The 19,693-nt window shown below is 37.7% G+C and overlaps 1 protein-coding gene across 5 annotated transcripts in view; it reads left to right on the top strand.

Annotated features, from left to right (window-relative positions):
- The first annotated feature begins 12,587 nt into the window (after window positions 1-12,587).
- LOC150091204 (transmembrane protein 19) overlaps window positions 12,588-19,693 on the top strand; it is a 256,672-nt gene continuing 249,566 nt past the window's right edge. For all 5 annotated transcript variants that reach the window (XR_016546997.1, XR_016546996.1, XM_090374660.1 and 2 more), the window contains exon 1: window positions 12,588-12,743. Coding sequence is in view for 3 of the 5 variants with exons in the window: in XM_090374660.1 (XP_090230786.1) it covers window positions 12,647-12,743 (97 nt within the window). In the remaining 2 variants the exon portion in view is untranslated. The remainder of the gene's footprint in view (window positions 12,744-19,693) is intronic.

Genomic DNA, 19,693 nt, shown 5'->3' with positions numbered 1-19,693 from the left:
CCAGCCACTACAGAACTTAAGCCTCTCTTGGTAAGAGGATCCCTTCATTCCCATCACCAATCTTGTTGCCCTTCTCTGTACACGCTCAAGTAAATTTACATCCTTCCTAAAATGAGGCCTCCAGACCTGTACGCAGTACTCAAGCGTGGCCTGACTATTCCCTTATACAGAGGGACAATCACCTCCTTCTCCCTTCTAGCAAAATTCCTATATATTATTGACAAAACCCCATGACCTGCCCTGGGAGCCTGTCTGCATTGCTCAGAAAACTTCATATCTGACTGCACAATTACTCCCAGGTCTTTTTCATTTTCTACCACCTTAAGTGTAGTACCACACAGTTGGTACGTTTCTCTGGGGTTACTTCTACCCATATGCAGTACTTTGTATTTGTCAAGGTTAAACTTCAGTTGCCACTTCTTAGCCCATGTGCCCAAATTATCTAGATCCTGTTGCAGTAGCACACTGCCATTACTGTCATTAACAACCCTGCCAACCTTTGTATCATCTGCAAACTTCGACATTAAGCCTGATATACCTTCATCAATATCATTGATAAATATACAAAACAACAGTGGACCTAACACCGAACCCTGTGGGCCTCCACAAAGAGCAGCACCCATTGATTATCACCCTCTGTCTTCTCCCACATAACCATGCTTTTATCCATTGTAGCAACTTACCCTTAATACCATTCTGCTCCAATTTGTACAATAGTCTTCCATGCGCAACAGTGTCAAAAGCTTTCCTGAAATCCAAATATACGATATCAAAATTATTTTTTGAATCCAGTTCTTTTGTAACCACATCATAATATCCTATCAAATTTGTCAGACAAGACTTTCCCTTAACAAACCCATGCTGTGTCTGAATTATTGCTGCAGTCTTGTCTAGGTGATCCTGCAATGCATCTTTAACCAGTGACTCCATTATTTTACCCGGAACTGAAGTTAAACTAACTGGTCTGTAATTACTCGTGTCACCCTTCGATCCCCTTTGTGAATTGGGGATACATTTGCACATCTCCAGTACGTGGGAACCTCCCCTGAGTCCAAGGATACTCTCATAATTATGGCTAAGGGTTTGCTTAGTTGCTTTTCCGCCTCCTTTAAGATAACTGGATAGATCCCATCCACCCCAGGTGCTTTTCTTATGTTTAACTTCAACAATTTCTCCTCCACTTTGCTTTCAGTTATTACAAAATCATTAAGTATCCTGCTACAATTTGATAAGCTCCACAAGCTACAGCTTAAGGTATCACATTATAACGGGCCTCCGTGTCAATATAGAAAAAAAAAAAAAAGAATAAATAATTCATAAATAAATAATTCATAATTCAGTAGTTACCTACTGAAAATAATAGAATCAACACAAAAAAAAAGTTTTCTTAATAGCACTGTAAACCTATTCAGAACAGTGGTTTGCATGCGGAAACAATTTAATTTCCTGCACCTATGTTTTGGGCAGAGAGTAGGAATGGCATATAAGTAAACAATCTCTGATTTTATGCTTATCGTCAGGACCGGATAAGCTCCACAAGCTAAAACTTAGGGTATCACATTATAACGGGCCTCCGTGTTAATATAGAAAAAAAAAAATGAATAAATAATTCATAAATAATAAACATTGGTATACAAAAAATGAAAATTATTGTTGTTATTATAGATATTTTGCCTTTCTCCTTTTACTTGTCGTGAAAAACTATTTATTGCAATATACTTTTGATCACAGAGTAGTAACATATCTTTCTTCTCTGTGCTTTTGGTGGTGTTTACAATGCGCGCCTATTTTTGAATCAAAAAATTACGAATGTGTCAACGGTAAGGGACAAATCGTCAAATCGGAGATTGTTTAATTGCGGAAACTTTGTCCTCGAGTTTCAAGTTCTGAAACCGAAACTGATCAGTGCATTGGGAGGAAACCTTGTAATTAGCGCTTATCCCATGGTGTTCAGAGAGCAGAATAAAGAATGACCAGACAGCGTAAAGTGTTTACTCTGTCACTCCAAAGCGTACAGTTTCGTTAAATTTGTGGTTTTAAGGTCCATTTGCCATTTTCACAACAACATTCTATCCTTGTCTATTGCTTTGTTTCTATTCAAATTGCCTTGGTCGCTGGCCATGAATAGTACAATTCAAAACTCTTTTATGTGGATCTGTTCTGTTTTCGTTTGTGGTGTGAAAATTTGTTGCAAAGTTACTTGAAGGAGTAACTTTGGAAAACAAAAAATTCTGCCAATCACAGAATGTTTCATTTGCTTTATTGGCAGAGAAAAAAAATTCCTTAAGCTGATACCCAGAATCATGTTCTATTCTGTGACTCTAAATTTTCAAGTACTGATTCTACAAGTTTCTCAGAGGGCGAAAAAAAGATTAACCATTACCACCATAACTTTCTAAATTGTGACAGAAAGGCTGAAGATGCAAGTAAATTTATTATTTGTTTTAATTAGTCTACATGATGGACCATTCACAAATTTTGAATGATCTATGACGTCGGCAATCGCTAACTTTGTCCAGTTTTGTATGTACTAATATATGTTACTCATTACTGAAAATTTATATACTTATTCATTTATTTATTTTTTTACTATTCTTTGCATTTTGTTACAATTTGACAGAACGATTTGTAATTTTATTACTCTGGTGCGAGCAATTTTTTTTGTTGAAAATTTGTTTTACGATCAGAAAAAGATGTAATATTAATTTTGAAAGTTAGTTTCCATATCTGCACTTTTTTTTTTTTTTTTTTTTTCGGATTTTGCGAACAGTGAATGCACACCTCTGAACAGAAAAGTATTCATTGATTTGCTTTATGTGTGCAATGCGACGCCAACTTTATAGCGATTCTGTACTACTTGATTTTTTTATTCCATGCAAGTGAATTTATTATTCCAGTTTACATGATGGATTATTCACAAATTATGAATGGTGCCTGGAGTCGGTGATCGTCAAACATTGTATAGTTTGTGATACTAATATACACTGGTGCTCAAAGAAAGTGCATCACCTAGGAATTTCACATTTCTAACCCTGTTCGCGATGGTATGTTACATTAATGATTAGCATCACATATAGAAATATAAACAAAATATATTTATTAATAGTTAAGGCAAAGCTAAATAACATTTGACAGGTGCTCTCAAAATATTCCGAAATGAGTATTGCATTCTTTATACAACAGTTTTGGTAAACACGACAATTATGGTTGAAATGTTATCAGAAGCCCTCAATTTTCTTCACTTTATCATTTTAAACGGAAAACAAAATGAAAAGTTCACCAGGTCAAACTAATATTTAGTTGAACCGCCTCAGGCCCTGATAACAGCAGCACACCGTCGAGGTATTGACAAGATCAATTTCTGAAGATAATCAATTGATAGTTCGTGGTTCCAAACACGAATTATGGCTTCTGGAAGAACACTAAGGGTTTTTGGTTTCTTTCTGTCAACTGCAGGTTCCACACGATGCTAACAGTTTTCTGTAGGATTCAGATTCGAGCTGTTTCCTGGCCAGTTAAAAGTTGAAATGGACCGTTCTTCCAAACATTTTTTCACCTGAAACACATGTAAACACATGTGTAAACGCAGAAATAAAGCTAAAATAACTACAGCAGTGCCTACTCACATTTTTTGCTCAATGACAAGGAGCAGAGTCGTCCTGAAAGATGCGGTTACTTGGCAGGTTGAAATGGTCTCTAATGGTTGGCAGCAATTTGCCATCCAATATAGCCAGGTATCAATTGCTATTTACGGAACCTTTTATAAACTGCAGGTGACCTACTCCGTGATACAAAGTGCACCGTCCTATCATTTGGCTGTTAGGGAATTTCACTGTAGACACCATACAGTCTGGATGGCATTCTTCACCTCGTCTACCGCGAATCGTTTGTCTTCCATCAGCGCCATGCAGGTTGAATTTCTTCTCATCCGATAAAATAACTGACTCAACTACTCGGGAGTCCATTTGACATGTTCCTTACACCAATTTAATTGGGTCTTGTTCATTTTTTGTGTGAAGAGGGGCTTCTTCTTAGGACGGTGGGCTACAAATCCATCTTTGAAGAGGCGTCTTCTGATTGTTACTGCACTTGATACTAGTGCTGTATGTTGTTCCCATTCTCTTTTCACTTCAGACTAAGAAGCTTTACAGTTTTTAAGGCATAAGCGCTTCAGAACGCGTTCCTGTTTTGGCGTAGAGACTCGTTTTCATCCGGTTCCTTTTTTTCCTATCAGCAGAACCAGTATTTTTGAGTTTGGACAGAAATCTACTCACTGTCGACTGATTACAAGACACTGTATAAGCAATATGATGGAAAGAATATCCTTCCTCATGTAAAGCAACAATAGCACTCTTTCTTCGTGGCGTCAACTGCACATAACTCGCCAATCTGAGACAAGCAAGGAATGACTGCAACTCTTGCAGAGCGTACTTATATAGCTGAAAGTAACAGTCGATGCAATGTTAAGTCATCACCTACGCGTGTCAATCTTATCTGATGCAATCTGTAAGAAATATTGCCCTATACTTACGTTATCCGGACGACAATTACAATTTTAAGTGGTAATGCACTTTTTTTTATTTACTTTTATTTGTAGATTTATTTACTTTTATGCTGTAGATTTATTTACTTAAAATTTTTTTTTATTTTTACTATTGTTTGCATTTCACGTGTGCGGTTGTATTGTAACCGTCCTCCCTACACCATTTGGAAAAGGCCCGGGTTCGAATCCTGTCGATGACGCGAGGAACTTTTATGGGCTTTTTTCGCCCATGCCTGAGTTATTCGGTCTGAGCCGTGGATAGCAAGGTTTTTTCTCCTGATCCCGCGTTTTTTTCGTCCGCACAACCGCAAATATACAGTCACAATACACTGTAAATTTGTAGTTGAATACACTAGTAGTTAAATTAACATTTCGGATGACTCTAATAAATACAGTAGTTTTTTTTTATTCATTGTATTGTTACAATTTTACAGAATGATTTGTAATTTTTTTAGTCTGATGTCAGTAATTTTTTTATTGAAAATTTGTCGATCATTTACAGATCAGAGAAATATATTATAATATGAATATCCAACAATAATTGAGAACTCTTCAACTTCGTTTTTTTGAAATTTCTCTTTATGCAGTCTAACTTTTCTAATATAAGGGAACCAGCTTTATGCTGCTTGAATTTTCGAATTACTGGAGTATCCTTCCGAAAATGTCGATGCAGTAACTGAAATCGTTTTCGCATGCAAACCACTGTTCTGAATATGGTTACAGTGTGTTAACTAAAACTAGCCCTTTTTTGTTTGTGTTGATTCAATTACTTTGAGTAGATAACTATTATTTTTTTTTTTTCCGCTTGTGAACTTTCGTATTAAACTATAGTAAGTAATTTATCCCCTTTCTGAAAATGAGCAAAAAATATAGTCAAAATTTTCATGAGCGATGTATCAAAAACCCTAAATACAAGAATTAACCCCAAGGCACATCTGGTGAGTATGGGATTGGCACACCCAGAGTCCTAAGCTGAATATCATCATTCTTCTATTCCTTGGTGATTCCTTTCTGCTTCTGACTCTCTCTCTCTCTCTCTCTGAGGGTAACATAACCCGGAAATTTTTTTTTGGCTGGTGCAGCATAAGCCTTAGGCTTCCTTGCCCCATATGGCTAATAATAATAATAAACTGGCTCTGCAAATTAGATGGTGATTATTTAAAACATTTTGGTAAATATTGTAAATGCACGCTGACAGCCCAATTAAGTGATATTGAAAGGCATCTCGTATCGTAATACAAACGAAGCACGAGAAAGCCGAAGAGATCTTTAGTTTTCAGTATCAGAGAGTATTTCCTTTCAAGAAAATTGGTGATACAGAACGTGCAAAGGCAGAAAGTAGCACTGCATTTTTCACAGCTGTGCACTGTGCATGTGAATCCTTTAAGTGAGATTTGTTAATTCCATTTTGACAGAGGGAATGTAAGGACTTCAAACTGCAAAGAACAAAATGTACTTCAATAATATGTAATGCTATAGCACCACATGTGAGAAAATATTTACGAATCCGTCTGTCGCCTTATGATTTCTTTTTAGAATGGGAGAGAAAAATTGAGTACAATTCCGAAGTTGTCTTCACCTGAGGTCTTCTTTTACTACTTCAAGGGTTACAACAGCATCAACACGATCATGTTTTACAGCCCATCTACAGATATAGGTGTTAAAAACCAAACAAATAAACCTAGAACCCATAACAAAATAATTCATATTATAAATGTCAAAAATTTCTGTTATTTTTTTAACAGTTAATAAAAATGTATGTAGCATTTTAAACGCACCCTTTTATGAGCACGAAACGGTATTAAACTTAAAATTTAGCCTGTAAAGGGGGGGGGGAAACCTCTTAAAAGTTATAGGTTAGGGGTCACTACAACCTTAAATCCGGCCCTGCTTACAGTGGGCACATCAATAATTTATTGATTCAAAAATACGCGCGCAGTATAAAAACTACTTCTGTTAAAATGAGCAGCGGCCTGGAGCGAGGGTTGCTGGGTGTTTCAGGGACTGATGGCAGTCATCGTGAAACAGGTGGTTATATGGGATGTGTTAAGGCTACTAAGAATAAGAATACATGCATGTATACCAATGCTAGAAGTATAGTAAATAAATTAGTTGAATTTGAAGTGTTGGTCAAGACATCAAAGGCAGATATTGTTGGCATATCAGAGACGTAGTGTCACACAGATATTAGGAATGCAGAATTGGAATTTGGGGAGTACAATGTGTACAGGAAGGATAGACAGGATAGGAAGGGAGGGAGGTATTATGCTGTTAATGAAGAAAAACATAAAATCAAAAGAAGTGCATCCAGTTGATATAGATGAACAGTGCACTGTTGAGTCAGTTTGGTGTGACATAAGCATTGAGAAAGCAAAAATAAGAGTACGAGTGTGTTATAGGCTTAATGACTTGAATAAGTACAATGAACAATTGTACAGAGAAATAAAGTAAGCTAGTAATTCAGAATGTCTTATAATGGGGGCTTTTAACTTCCCAGATATTGACTGGAACTTGTGGATTGGTCACTAAAACACTAGCAAGGCTTTTGTGGATTTATTGGATGATTGTTTTCTATATCAGCATGTTCGGGAGGCAACTAGAGGGAGTAATACTCTTGTTCTAATTATCAGTAGCGATTCTTCATGCATTAAGAATCTGCAGATAAAGGAACCACTAGGTGGCAGTGATCACTGCAGTGTACGTGGGATTTACTTAAAGATATAATTACCATCAGGAGTAAAGGAAAGAGTTTTTGCTCCCGTATAGGTGAGTACAGTGGTCGCAGACAGTTTTAAATTCTGTACAGTGGGACCAACTGATGATGTTACCAACAGCAAATTCTAAGTGGGAAGCATTCAAGGAATTAATCGTAGAAGCTACTAAAAGTTTCATACCTATTAAGAAAGATTGTTCAAGGTTTAGGCTTAAATGGTTATCAAATGAACTAATGAGACTCGTGACAGTGAAGAAAATTGTATGGGATTCATATAAATTATCAGGCGACACAGAAGCCTATGACAGATATAAGCTGGTCTGTAATCAAGTCACAAAGGAGGTTAGGCAGGCAAAGGCATATTACGAGAAATCTTTGGCAAAGGATGCTAAGAAAAACAGCAAGGATTTCTTTAATTATATAAACTGTAAAAGGAAGAGGATGAATCTGATTTGTCCAGTTGATATCGAAGGTTCGACTGTTGATGATCCTGCTCAGATAGCAAACAAACTGAATGAGTATTTTGCATCTACATTCACACATGAGGAATTATTAAGGTTTGAATATGGCAGAAGATTATCAAATTGTAGCAGGATACTTAATGATTTTGTAATAACGGAGAGTAAAGTGGAGGAGAAATTGTTGAAGTTAAAGATAAGAAAGGCATCTGGGGTGGATCTATCCAGTTATATTAAAGGAGGTGTGAAAGGTACTAAGCGAACCCTTATTCCTAATTATGAGAGCATTCTTGGACTTAGGGGAGGTCCCCCCAGGCCTGGAGATGTGCAAATGTATCCTCAATTCACAAAGGGGATCGTAGGGTGACACGAGTAATTACAGACCAGTATAAAAATAGACCTCGTATAAAAATGGAGTCACTGGTTAAAGATGCATTGCAGGATCATCCAGACAAGACTGCATAAATAATTCAGACACAGCATGGGTTTGTTAAGGGAAAGTCTTTACTGACAAATTTGATAGGATATTATGATGTATTTAGAAAGGAACTGGATGCAAAAAATAATTTTGATATCATATACTTGGATTTCAGGAACGCTTTTAACACTGTTGCTCATGGAAGACTACTCTAAAAATTGGAGCAGAATGGTATTAAGGGTAAGTTGCTACAATGGATGAAAGGATGTTTGAATGGGAGAAGACAGAGGGTGGTAATCAATGGGTGCTACTCTTCGGGGACTAATGTTATTAGTGGAGTCCCACAGGGTTCGGTGTTCGGTCCACTGTTATTTTGTACATTTATCACTGATATTGATGAAGGTATATCAGGTTTAATGTCGAAGTTTGCAGATGATACAAAGGTTGGCAGTGTTGTTAATGATAGTAATGGCATTGTGCTACTGGAACAGGATTTAGAAAATTTGGGCAGATGTGCTGAGAAGTGGCAACTGAAGTTAACCTTGATAAATGCAAAATATTGCATATGGGTAGAAGTAACCCCAGAGAAACGTACCAACTGTGTGGTACTACACTTAAGGTGGCAGAAAATGAAAAAGACCTGGGAGTAAATGTGCAGTCAGATATGATGTTTTCTGATCAATGCAAACAGGCTGCCATGGCATGTCATCGGGTTTTGTCAATGATATATAGGAATTCTGCTATCAAGGAAAAGAAATGATTGTCCCTCTGCAATGGTCAGGTCACGCCTTGAGTACCGTGTACAGGTCTGGAGGCATCATTTTAGGAAGGATGTAGTTTTGCTTGAGTGTGTACAGAGAAAGGCAACAAGATTGGTGAGGGGAATGAAGGGATCCTCTTACCAAGAGAGGCTTAAGATCTGAAAATTGCAATGGCTGGAGACTAGGCACCTGTGCGTTTATCTGATTGAGGTGTATAAGGCCTTGAATGGGTTGAGCACTCTGAATTCTGAAGGATTGCTTCCACTTGTTCAGATTACGAACCTAAGGAGGCATAAATTCAAATTAAGGAAAGACAGATGTAGAATATATGTTCGGAAATTTGCCTTTAGCCAGCGGGTGGTTAATTTCTGGAGCAACCTTCCATCTGTAGTTGTGGAAGTTGATATGTTAAATAAATTTAAGGAAGAAGTTGACAAACATTTAGAGGGAATGGTTGTGCGAAAAATTTTTTATTTTTAGGCTGATGATACACTTGCTTTCTTGCATCAAATGTCACTACGATATACCGAAAAGTATATTGGGCTTAATTGTTTTTAATAAAACGATTTATAATAAAAACACCAATTTTAATTTTTTGTAAACCTATGTTCATATTTATTTTTTCTATACTGACGTGAAAGCCCCTTGTTGCCTCTTGCGTAAATCTGGTCCTGCTTATATAGTTTATTAGAAACATTAGCATTAGCATTAGTAGAGGCATTTGATGCAAGAAAGCAAGCTTATGCAGCATCAGCCAAAAAAAAAAAAAAAAAAAAAAAAACCCACTTCCACTTCACCCCTCTGTTCGTTCAAAATACCTGTCCAGCTGAGCCTTAAACTTATTTAGGCTATCAACCTCCACCACAAGGGATGGAAGTCTGTTCCACCAACCAACCACCCGCTGGCTAAACTCAAATTTCCGCACGTCTATCCTACATCTGTCTTTCCTCAATTTGAATTTATGCCCTCTCAGGTGATTTTTCTGAGCTAGAGGAAGAATCCCATCAGCATTGAGCATGCTTAAACCATTCAAGGCTTTATACACCTCTATCAGATCACCTCGCTGGTGCCTAGTCTCCAGACACTGTAATTTGCAAAACTTAAGCCTTTCTTCGTAAGAGCACCCCTTTGTTCCATTCACTAATCTTGTTGCCCTTCTCTGTACTCGTTCCAGCAGCTCTACATCCTTCTTGAAATGAGGCCTCCAGACCTGTATACAGTACTCTAGGTGTGGCCTGACCATCGCCTTATACAATGGAATAATCACCTCCTTATCCCTGCTGGAAAAATTCCTGTATATCATTGACAATACTCCATGAGCTACTCTTGCAGCCCGTCTGCACTGCTCAGAGAACTTCATATCTGCCTGCTCAACCACCCCCAACTCCCTTTCATTCTCTACCACTGTCAGTGTAGTACCACAGAGTTGATACGTTGCTCTGGGGTTGCTGTTTCCCATGTGTAGTACTTTACATTTGTCAATGTTAAACTTCATTTGCCACCTCTCAGCCCATCTGGTCAACCTTTCCAGATCCTGTTGAAGCAGCATAGTGTCAGTAGTGTCCTTGACAACCCTGCCAACCTTTGTATCATCTGCAAACTTGGACATTAAGCCCGATATACCATCATCAATATCATTTATAAATACAGAAAACCATAATGGACCCAACACTGAGCCCTGAGTGACTCCACTAATATCATCAGTCCACGATGAGCAGTGTCCATTGATTACCACTCTCTGTCTTCTCCCCCTCAACCACCCCTTTATCCATAGCAGCAATTTGCCTCCAATGTCACACTGCTCCAATTTGTGTAGCAGTCTTCCATGTGCAACAGTATCAAAAGCCTTTCTAAGATCCAAGTATATAATATCAAAGTTATTCCCTGCATCCAGATCTTTTGTGACTGCATCATTGTATCCAATCAAGTTGGTCAGGCAAGACTTCCCCTTAACAAAACCATGCTGTGTCTGAGCTATAACTGAAGTCTTGTCTAAAAGAAGCTGCAGTGCTTCTTTAACCAGTGCCTCCATTAATTTTCCTGGAACAGAAGTTAAGTTCACAGGTCTATAATTACTTGTGTCAGCCTTTGATCCTCCTTTGTGAATTGGGGTCACATTTGCACATTTCCAGTCTATGGGTACCTCCTCTGAGTCCAAGGAAGCTCTCATAATTATGGCTAAGGGTTTGCTTACTTCCTTTGCTGCCTCCTTTAATATAACTGGATAGATCCCATCCACCCCGGGTGCCTTTCTTGTGTTTATCTTCAACAGTTTTTCCTCCACTTTACTCCCAGTTATTTCAAGATTCTGTAGCTTACTGCTAGAGTTGAATACACCTCTGGCTTTCCCCTCGCTGAATAACTCCTCATGTGTGAATGTCGATGCAAAATATTCATTTAGTTTGTTAGCTACCTGAGCAGGATCATCAACACTTGACCCATCAATATCAAGTGGACCAATCTGATTCATCCCCTTCCTTCCTTCTAGAGTTTACATAAGTAAAGAACTCTTTGCTGTTTTTCTTTGCATCCCTTGCCAATGATTTCTCGTAATCTGCCTTCGCCTGCCTAACCTCCTTTGTAACTTGGTTGCATATCAACTTGTATCTATCATAGGCTTCTGTGTCATGTGTTAATTTGTATGTATCCCATGCATTTTTCTTCTCTGCCATATGCCTCATTAGTTCATCTGACATCCATTTTGGCCTAAACCTTGAACAATATTTCTTAGTTGGTATGTAAAGCCTAGTAGCTTCCAAGATAAGTTCTTTGAATGCTTCCCATTTTGAATTTGCTGTTGGTAACATCATCAGTTGGTCCCACTGTATAGAATTTAAATACTGTCTCAGTCCATCGTAGTCGCCTTTACGGAAGCAATAACCCTTCCCTTTACCCCTAATGGTAGTTATATCTTTGAGTAAATCCCACTTCAGCACACTGTGATCACTGCCACCTAGTGGTTCATTTATCTCGAGATTCTTAATGCATGAAGAATCACTGCTGATAATCAAATCAAGAGTATTACTCCCTCTAGTTGCCTCCCGAACATGCTGATGTAGAAAACAATCATCCAATAAATCCACAAAAGCCCTGCTAGTGTGTGAGTGACCAGCCCCCAAATTCCAGTCAATATCTGGGAAATTAAAATCTCCCATTATAAGACACTCTGATTTACTGGCCCACTCTATTTCCCTGTACAGTTCCTTATTATACTCATCAGAGTCATTAGGCCTATAGCACACTCCTACTCTCAATTTTGATCTCCCAATATCCCTGATGTCTGACTTTTTTCTTAGAATCTTTGTGTGCCTATGGTCAGGGTCATGTACGGTAGTTATTAATTTGTTTAAAAAACGAATTAAATGAGAATAATAAATTAAATGATCACATGAAATTGTTAAAAATAACAATAAATAAAATGTACGTTATTTGAAAAGGGAACGTTACGTGATATTCGTTGCCAAAAAATATTAGTAAGTAAATGAAAAATACCATAAACCTGTAAATGAATTTATTTGAATGGTTGTAAGATAAAGTTTGTAAAAACATAAACTCAATGCTGATACCCAACAACAGGGCAAATGCACTAACATGCAATATGAAAAAGATACTAAAAATATTTGCGGAATGTCATTTATTGTTTCGCAAGTGGCGCGGTCATCGATGTTTATTTCTATTTGGAGTGGTTTTAATTTTACATTTCATGTGACCAAAGTATTTTCATAGTTTTGTGGTTTTGTGTTTGTTTTACTTATGTTTGTAATGTTTCTCGTGCATGCTTCTACTGTTATAATTTCGGTAACCTTTTTCTACTGGATTGTTCACTTCGTATCCATCTATTATGTACAAGGTAAGTTATGTTAGTAGAGACCAATAGTTTGTGGACGAGAAACGACGGTCTAGTAATTCTTGGCTGGAATGTTATGGGTTCTTATATCTGCAACCATTGAAAATAAATTATAAGTATGGTAACACGTGGTATTTCATGATACATTATTTTGATTTTATTGATTGGATCTGTCTAAAAACAAACATTTAAGGTGTTAATGAATATATATATTATTTTTTTAATTAACAGATTCTTAGCATATTTTTAACAGATTTCTCCCGATATGTGTTTGCAACAAAGTTATCTCACTGCATGAAGTATATAATTTATCCTCTTCTTCATTACGTTTACGTTATGCACTGGAATTGATTAAAGTAGAAAAATCCTCGTATGTTGCACACGAGGTGTATTTCATTAATATTGAGATAGTGTTTTTAACCTGGAAACATTAAATTAAGTACATAGAAAACTACACAGATATAGCAAATACATAGAAACCACCAATAGCTCGTGGTAAAACTCGAGAACACGGTGCCCCTTTGAAAATCACGTCGTGAAAAGGGGGAAAGCAGAGACGTACGGTTCGTAACTCCGCCCACTCGCTGCGTGCCCCCTCTTCTCGACGACTGCACGTGACATAACAGTATGGTGAAGCTGAAAAACAACGAAATTAACAGCAATACGGCAATTTTTTCTAATCAGAAACAAAAATAATTATACTTAAAAATAATACAGTAATTTTTTTTTTCAAAACGAAACAAACTAATGAGATGCAGTAAACCACCAGTATTCACTAAATAACAACGGAAGTCGCCTAAAAAGGTAACCTTAAAAACCTAACCATTTTTCACTAAACACAAATGAAAGTTGATGAAAAATATGACTCTCATTATAATTTTTTTTTCCGTCAAACAACTGGTTTTTCCTTGAATTCCTCCTGAAGTCGTGTAAAAACATAACCATTTTTCTAATCAGAAACTAAAATAATTATACATAAATATAACACAGTAATTATTTTTTCAAAATGAAACAAACTAATGAGATGCAGTAAACGACCAATTTTCACTAAACTCCCGAAGTCGCATAAAAAGATAACCTGAAATTCTAACCATTTTTCACTAAACACAAATGAAAGTCAAGGAAAAATGACACCCATTATAAATTTTTTTCGTCCAACGACCGGTTTTCGCTTGAATCCCTCCTGAAGTCACGTAAAAACCTAACCATTTTTCTAAACATAAATGAAAGTCGATTAAAAATATGACGCCTGTTATAATTATTTCTCGTCCAACGACCAATTTTAGCTTGAATCCCTGCCAAAGTCATAAAAACTTAACCTTTTTTCGCTAAACAGAAACGAAAGTCAATTAACATGTGCAACAAACAATAAAATTGCTTTTTGCATAACCGCAAAACAGCAACATAGAATTTTTTTTTTTTGAACAATACTAGGTTAATATGCAACATTCTCCCTCCCTTGGGACTGAAGAAAGGCAAAAAAAACACAAAAAAGAACCTAAGAAAAAAAAAAAAATAAGCAAATGTGACGGCAACACATGGCAGCAAAAAACAAAGAAACAGTTTACCTGCAGGATGGAACGGAATAACGACAGAGGAACTCAGGACCACGGGGCAAGTAACATTAACACCAGCATACGAACAGCAGTGCTCCGAACAGAACAGAAACCAGCATTCAAATGAAAGTACAGTACAGTATATGCAACGAATTTCGCATTCAGTGCTCCAGTGATGTCGTGTCACCTGACGTCCGCCTGAAACAAAGAGGGGGATGCCATCAGCGGACAGAGTCACAACCTGTCAATCACTTCTTTCCCCCGTTCTGACAGCCAGTTACAAAGTGTAGTGTATATTGGAGTATAGCATAGCTTGTTTTCACCAACATAAAGCTAACATAATCAGATTTAAATTAAAGCTAATTACATTTTGAGCTGTTCATCTGAAATGGTGATTATGCAGGGCTTATTATATAGATTATAAGTTGTGAGCCCAATTGTTAGCCCACTTTAGGACCCAGAATTCTAGACCCAAATCGGCTTCACACTGGACATAGGGGTAGCAGACCAAACTTAAATACTGTAACTAAAGTAGTAGAGGAGAAATTTTCTGACTATTTCCTTGTTGCGCTCTACAGAGATAGTTTCATACCCCAGAAAGTCTGTAATGCTGTTGAACGCAGTTGCTGGATTTGTTCCTTATACGTTAGGTTTTCATCCATTACCATCCCCCCCCCCTAAGAATTTTACTGAATGAGTGGCAATGAAAACATGCTTGCAATGGAGGGCTGCAAGAGGCTGCTGGATTGAGGTCTGTTTGTGCTCTGAGTGAAATGATATATTTGGATTTTTCAGTGTTTAATTCAAGCCCAAAATAGATGGTGTATGCACAGAAACGACAGATGTTGAGGATAACAGACTTCGATAATTCCTTTGCCTGGTCTGGTGAGGTAAAGTGTGTTTGGGGTCAACTGGCACCAGGAATTTCCCCCATTTCCACGTAGTTTACATTGTTATATGATACAGTACACTGTATAGGCCAGAGATTTGAAAGTATGTGGATGTTGTGGTGTGTAATGGTGTGTACCGTTGTTCTTCTGGCCATTTAGCCACCAGACCTGTGCTGAGACCCGACGTTGCCTACGCTTTGCCCCACAGAGGCAGACCAGATACCCAGTAGTTTGTATTTTACTCTGGCAAGTCCTGTCACCTAGTTCCCTGAGATTTCAGTGGCTAGGACTGAAAAAAAAAATCATCATTGAGAAATGGTCGTGTGGGGGTAGCACTAGGATTTGAGAGGCCGAAAATTGTTTGTGGGGGGGGGAGTGTAATTTGGATGTAATTAAATTTAGGTGTATGTGTGGGGGGGACTGAAGGCTGGGGAGAGACAGGCAGAAAAATAGTCAGTAGGGAAGACGACTCCAAAATATGGTGAGGCATGCAATGTGCTATCAGAAGGGAAAGTCTGGATGGCAAGGAGGGGAGGAGACAGATGGATCCCTCTTCCGCCAGGACAAGGGAAGAAAAATTGGATAGGCAAGGGTGCTGGCTCAGATCACCAATAAGGCTGGTGTGCAGAGAGGCTCTGCAGTAATTCATTCGGTGAAAAGACATTTCTGAGACAGTGTTGCATCCGAGGTTTTCAAACTCAATTTTATTTAGTGACCATTTGTGGTATGGAGTCCCATCCGAGGTGATTTAGTCCAGTCAGTTGGGTGTGTGTGTGTCCGTGATTTTATTTTGGTCCCTCTGCTATGGGACTGGGTCTCTACAGGTTTGATTTGTTCTGGTGGTCCTTAGTAGTGACAAGATTTTCTTCCAGATTATGGCAGTTTGGATGGGTACTTGCATTTTCTTCAATGTGTTGGTTGCGGTTGGAGGAAGGTCCTCTTCTGCTGAAGAGGTCCTGAGTGAATTTAGTCAGCGCTTTGTAGCTGTCATCTTCTTCCAGGATGAGATGTTCCTTGTTTTGCAGTGTGAACTGGGTTTCAGTGATTAGTTGGCAGCATAGATCTTCATATTAGTATTAGCAATGACCACATGGTGCAAGGAAGCCTATGGCTTATGCTGCACCATCCAAAAAAAAATAATAATTAAAAAAAATAATAATAATTAAAAAAAAATAATATAATAATAATAATAAGAAAATTAAAAAAAATAATAATAATTAATAAGAGAAAAGGAAATGGACAACCTGTGCGTTTCCCTCTTCCTGTAGGTAATTATCCAGCTGACCTTTGAATTTCCCTAAATTGTCTCTGCCACCCACGTAGGTAACTTATTCCAGTAATTTTTAACTCGCTGGCTAAAATAAAACTTCCTGCAATCCAGTCTAAACATCTGCCCCCGTAACTTGAAATTATGGCCCCTAGTTCTAGAATCATTTATAACTGTGGGGCGCCTCCATAGCCAGGTGGGAAGGAGCAGCAGTGCGTAACACACGTTTCTTGATTAGACTGGGGTTCGAGCCCGTCACCACCAAATATGGAGGATGCGGAAAGGTCAGGGAATGACCACCGCATATTCCCGGAGCAATATGGCCTTAGTTGCTAATGCTGAAAAACCAAATAACAAACAAAACAAATCATTTATAACTGAAAATTTCATCCTCATTTTACTTATGCCTCTCAGAGCCTTGAACACCTCTATCAAGTCTCCTCAAAGGTGCCTAGTTTTCAAGTTGTGCAACCCACATATTCGTAGTCTTTTCTCATGCAGGTGCCCTTTTGCCCCCATCTCACCAGGTGAGTTACCTGTCTTTTGACCCTTTCAAGAAGCACAATATCTTTCTTTAGGTGCAGTCTCCATATTTGAATACAGTATTCCGAGTGTGGTCTAACAATTATATAATAGCCTTATATAATGGAATTATGACATTCTTATCTCTACTAGCAATTGCTCGATAAATCATCGATAGGACACCATGGGCTTTCCTTGCAACCAGACTACAATGCTCGGAAACTTCATGTCTAACCATATCGTAATATCCAAGTTCCTTTCCTCCATTACTGGCTTTAGTTCAACTTCGCCAAGTGCATAAGTTATTTTGGGGTTACTGTTCCCCAGGTGCAATACTTTACACTTTGCTGGATTAAAGCATAGCTGCCATTTTGGCAGCTATGCTTTAATATTAGCAAAGGGAGCATTTTTTTTTTGTATAATCAGCAAGGGAGTGTTTGACTCCCTTTGGTGAGGGAGTCAAACACTCAATCGACACTCAATAACAGACCTCAATCGACTTAGACTTGTTGGCTGCTCCAGACAGTTATTTCTCCTATTTAGAAGTTACTTTATGGATCGAGCTATCTTTGTTAGATCAAGTTATAATCAAGTACAAAGGAAGATTTGTTGTGGTTGCCCTCAGGGCTCTATATTAAGTCCTCAAATATGGAACCTTGTATTGCCTCAGTGGATTTCAAGATCATTTGAGGATGTAAAAATTATCACATATGCCGATGACCTAACAATCCTTATTCTGGGAAATACTCACTTGGCACTTGAATCGAAAGCTAATATTGTCCTGGCAGATCTTTTGGATTAGACGGTAGAGAACAAACTTAAGATTAGTGCTACAAAATCTAATATGATGGTTTTTGGAGGGAAGCTGAATGTTAACAGACCGCCATTAGTGAAAATAAATAACATCCGACTTCTGTTGGTCACTCAGAGTAAGCTTCTGGGTGTCATCATTGACAGTAATCTTTCATTTCTTCCACATGTCACAAACTTAATGATAAAAATCAGATTTTCTGGAGCTTTGATGATAGTATCACGCACTGACTGGGGACTTTCAAGGAAAACTTTGCAACTCTATTATAATGCAGTCTTTCTCTCTATGGTAACTTATGCATCTGGTGCATGGTTTCATAGGGTGGCAATTATTCAGATACAGAAAACTTTCCTTGCTTCAGAGAACTATGTTGTTATCTATGTTAAGAACGTGCAGAACTGTTTCTATAGTGGCTCTGCAAGTTATAGCTGGCCAAATGCCTCTAGATATTTATGTGGCTTACAGTGGTTTTTGTTACTGTATCAAAAAGAGAATACCTACTGACTTTTTGGGCATAATGTTAAATTTACAGATGGATTTTAAAAAAGAACAATCTCATTGCTGGAATGAATGTGAACATTTGGCCGACCCGTTGGGTTACTACTACAGCTGGGCTGGTGACAAGAACATTTATTCTCGAGGTTTCCTTTCTTATTAATGAGAAGCAAAATTGCCGATTTTCTCTTGACATCTACTCTTCTTACATCATAACGGGGCATGGATCCTTGAACCAGAAAATTTTTCAGTTCAGACTTTCCAGAATGGACTTATGCAACTGTGGAGAAAGCAAGATCTGGGAGCACGTATTGTATCATTGTATGACGATTTTTGGGAGGAATTAAAATCCCCAATAAACAGATCATTGGCGAATAGTTTTGCTCCGGGCAATGAATATCTACTCATTCAGGATGCCGGCTTTTATCGGTCTTTGCAGACTTTCACCAGGAACACTTTCCAGCTTAGTTGTGCTTCTCTGGTCAACAGAAATGACACTGGTATAAGTAATGAGGTGTAATAAGGTTACTTTATATTGAAAATTTTAAATGGATTTAACTAGATTGTACCTCTTGTAAATAACTGTACATTTCATGATTTTGTCTTACCATTTGTACCCATGCACTCAATTCAGCTCCCAGGTTAAATGTATAAAGGATATAGGCCTTTATGATTGTGCAGTTGATGACTATGAATTCACAATTTGTGTAAAGGTTAGATACACTGTTGAAATCAAATTTAGCTTTGATTTCAGCACTCACTTTGTTAGTAGTTATGTATTTATATCTCTTGTAAATTTTGGTAAAGTTGTAAATAACATTGTCAATAATGTTAAATTTAAAGATGTTGTTGTTACACCTTTTTTCTTTTTTTAAGTTAACTTTAAAATGTTTAGTTTAAAAAAAAATTTTTTTTAAAAGAAAACTCCAAACATGATAGGTATTAGCACCTATAGTACTTAGTACCGTGGTTGGGTTGGAGGTTAAGAAGATGAAAGAAGATATTTGTTGACATTAGACTTGAACTTCTGTAGACTAATTTTCAGGAAATACGTATGAAGGAAGGTTGTTCCAGAAAATGGCAGTTGAAAGAATGAACGACGAAGATGAAAAGTTGGTTCTGTGAGTTTGAAGTCAGACAGTAAATGGATGTTGGCTGGTGGCTGCATGTGTTCAGACAGTTTTGAAAGAGAGAGTGGGAATTATAGAAACTAATTCAGAAGAACAGTGCCCATGGAAGTATCTGTAGAAAAGGCATGCAGCAGAAACAGTACGTCTATGAGACAGAGAATGGATAGACTCTGTTAGAGATGAGTCATTAATTAACCTAACTGCCATCTTCTGAATGGAATCTAAAAGCCTGAGAGAAGTTTTGGGGCCAATGCCCCAGATGTGGGAACAGTATTCCATGGT

Source organism: Mastigoproctus giganteus, chromosome 1, assembly GCF_048544385.1.
Source record: "Mastigoproctus giganteus isolate SK-2022 chromosome 1, ASM4854438v1, whole genome shotgun sequence".
Taxonomy (NCBI): Eukaryota; Metazoa; Arthropoda; class Arachnida; order Uropygi; family Thelyphonidae; genus Mastigoproctus; species Mastigoproctus giganteus.
Note: the sequence above shows the minus strand (reverse complement) of the source record. Positions and strands in the feature narration are given on the sequence as shown.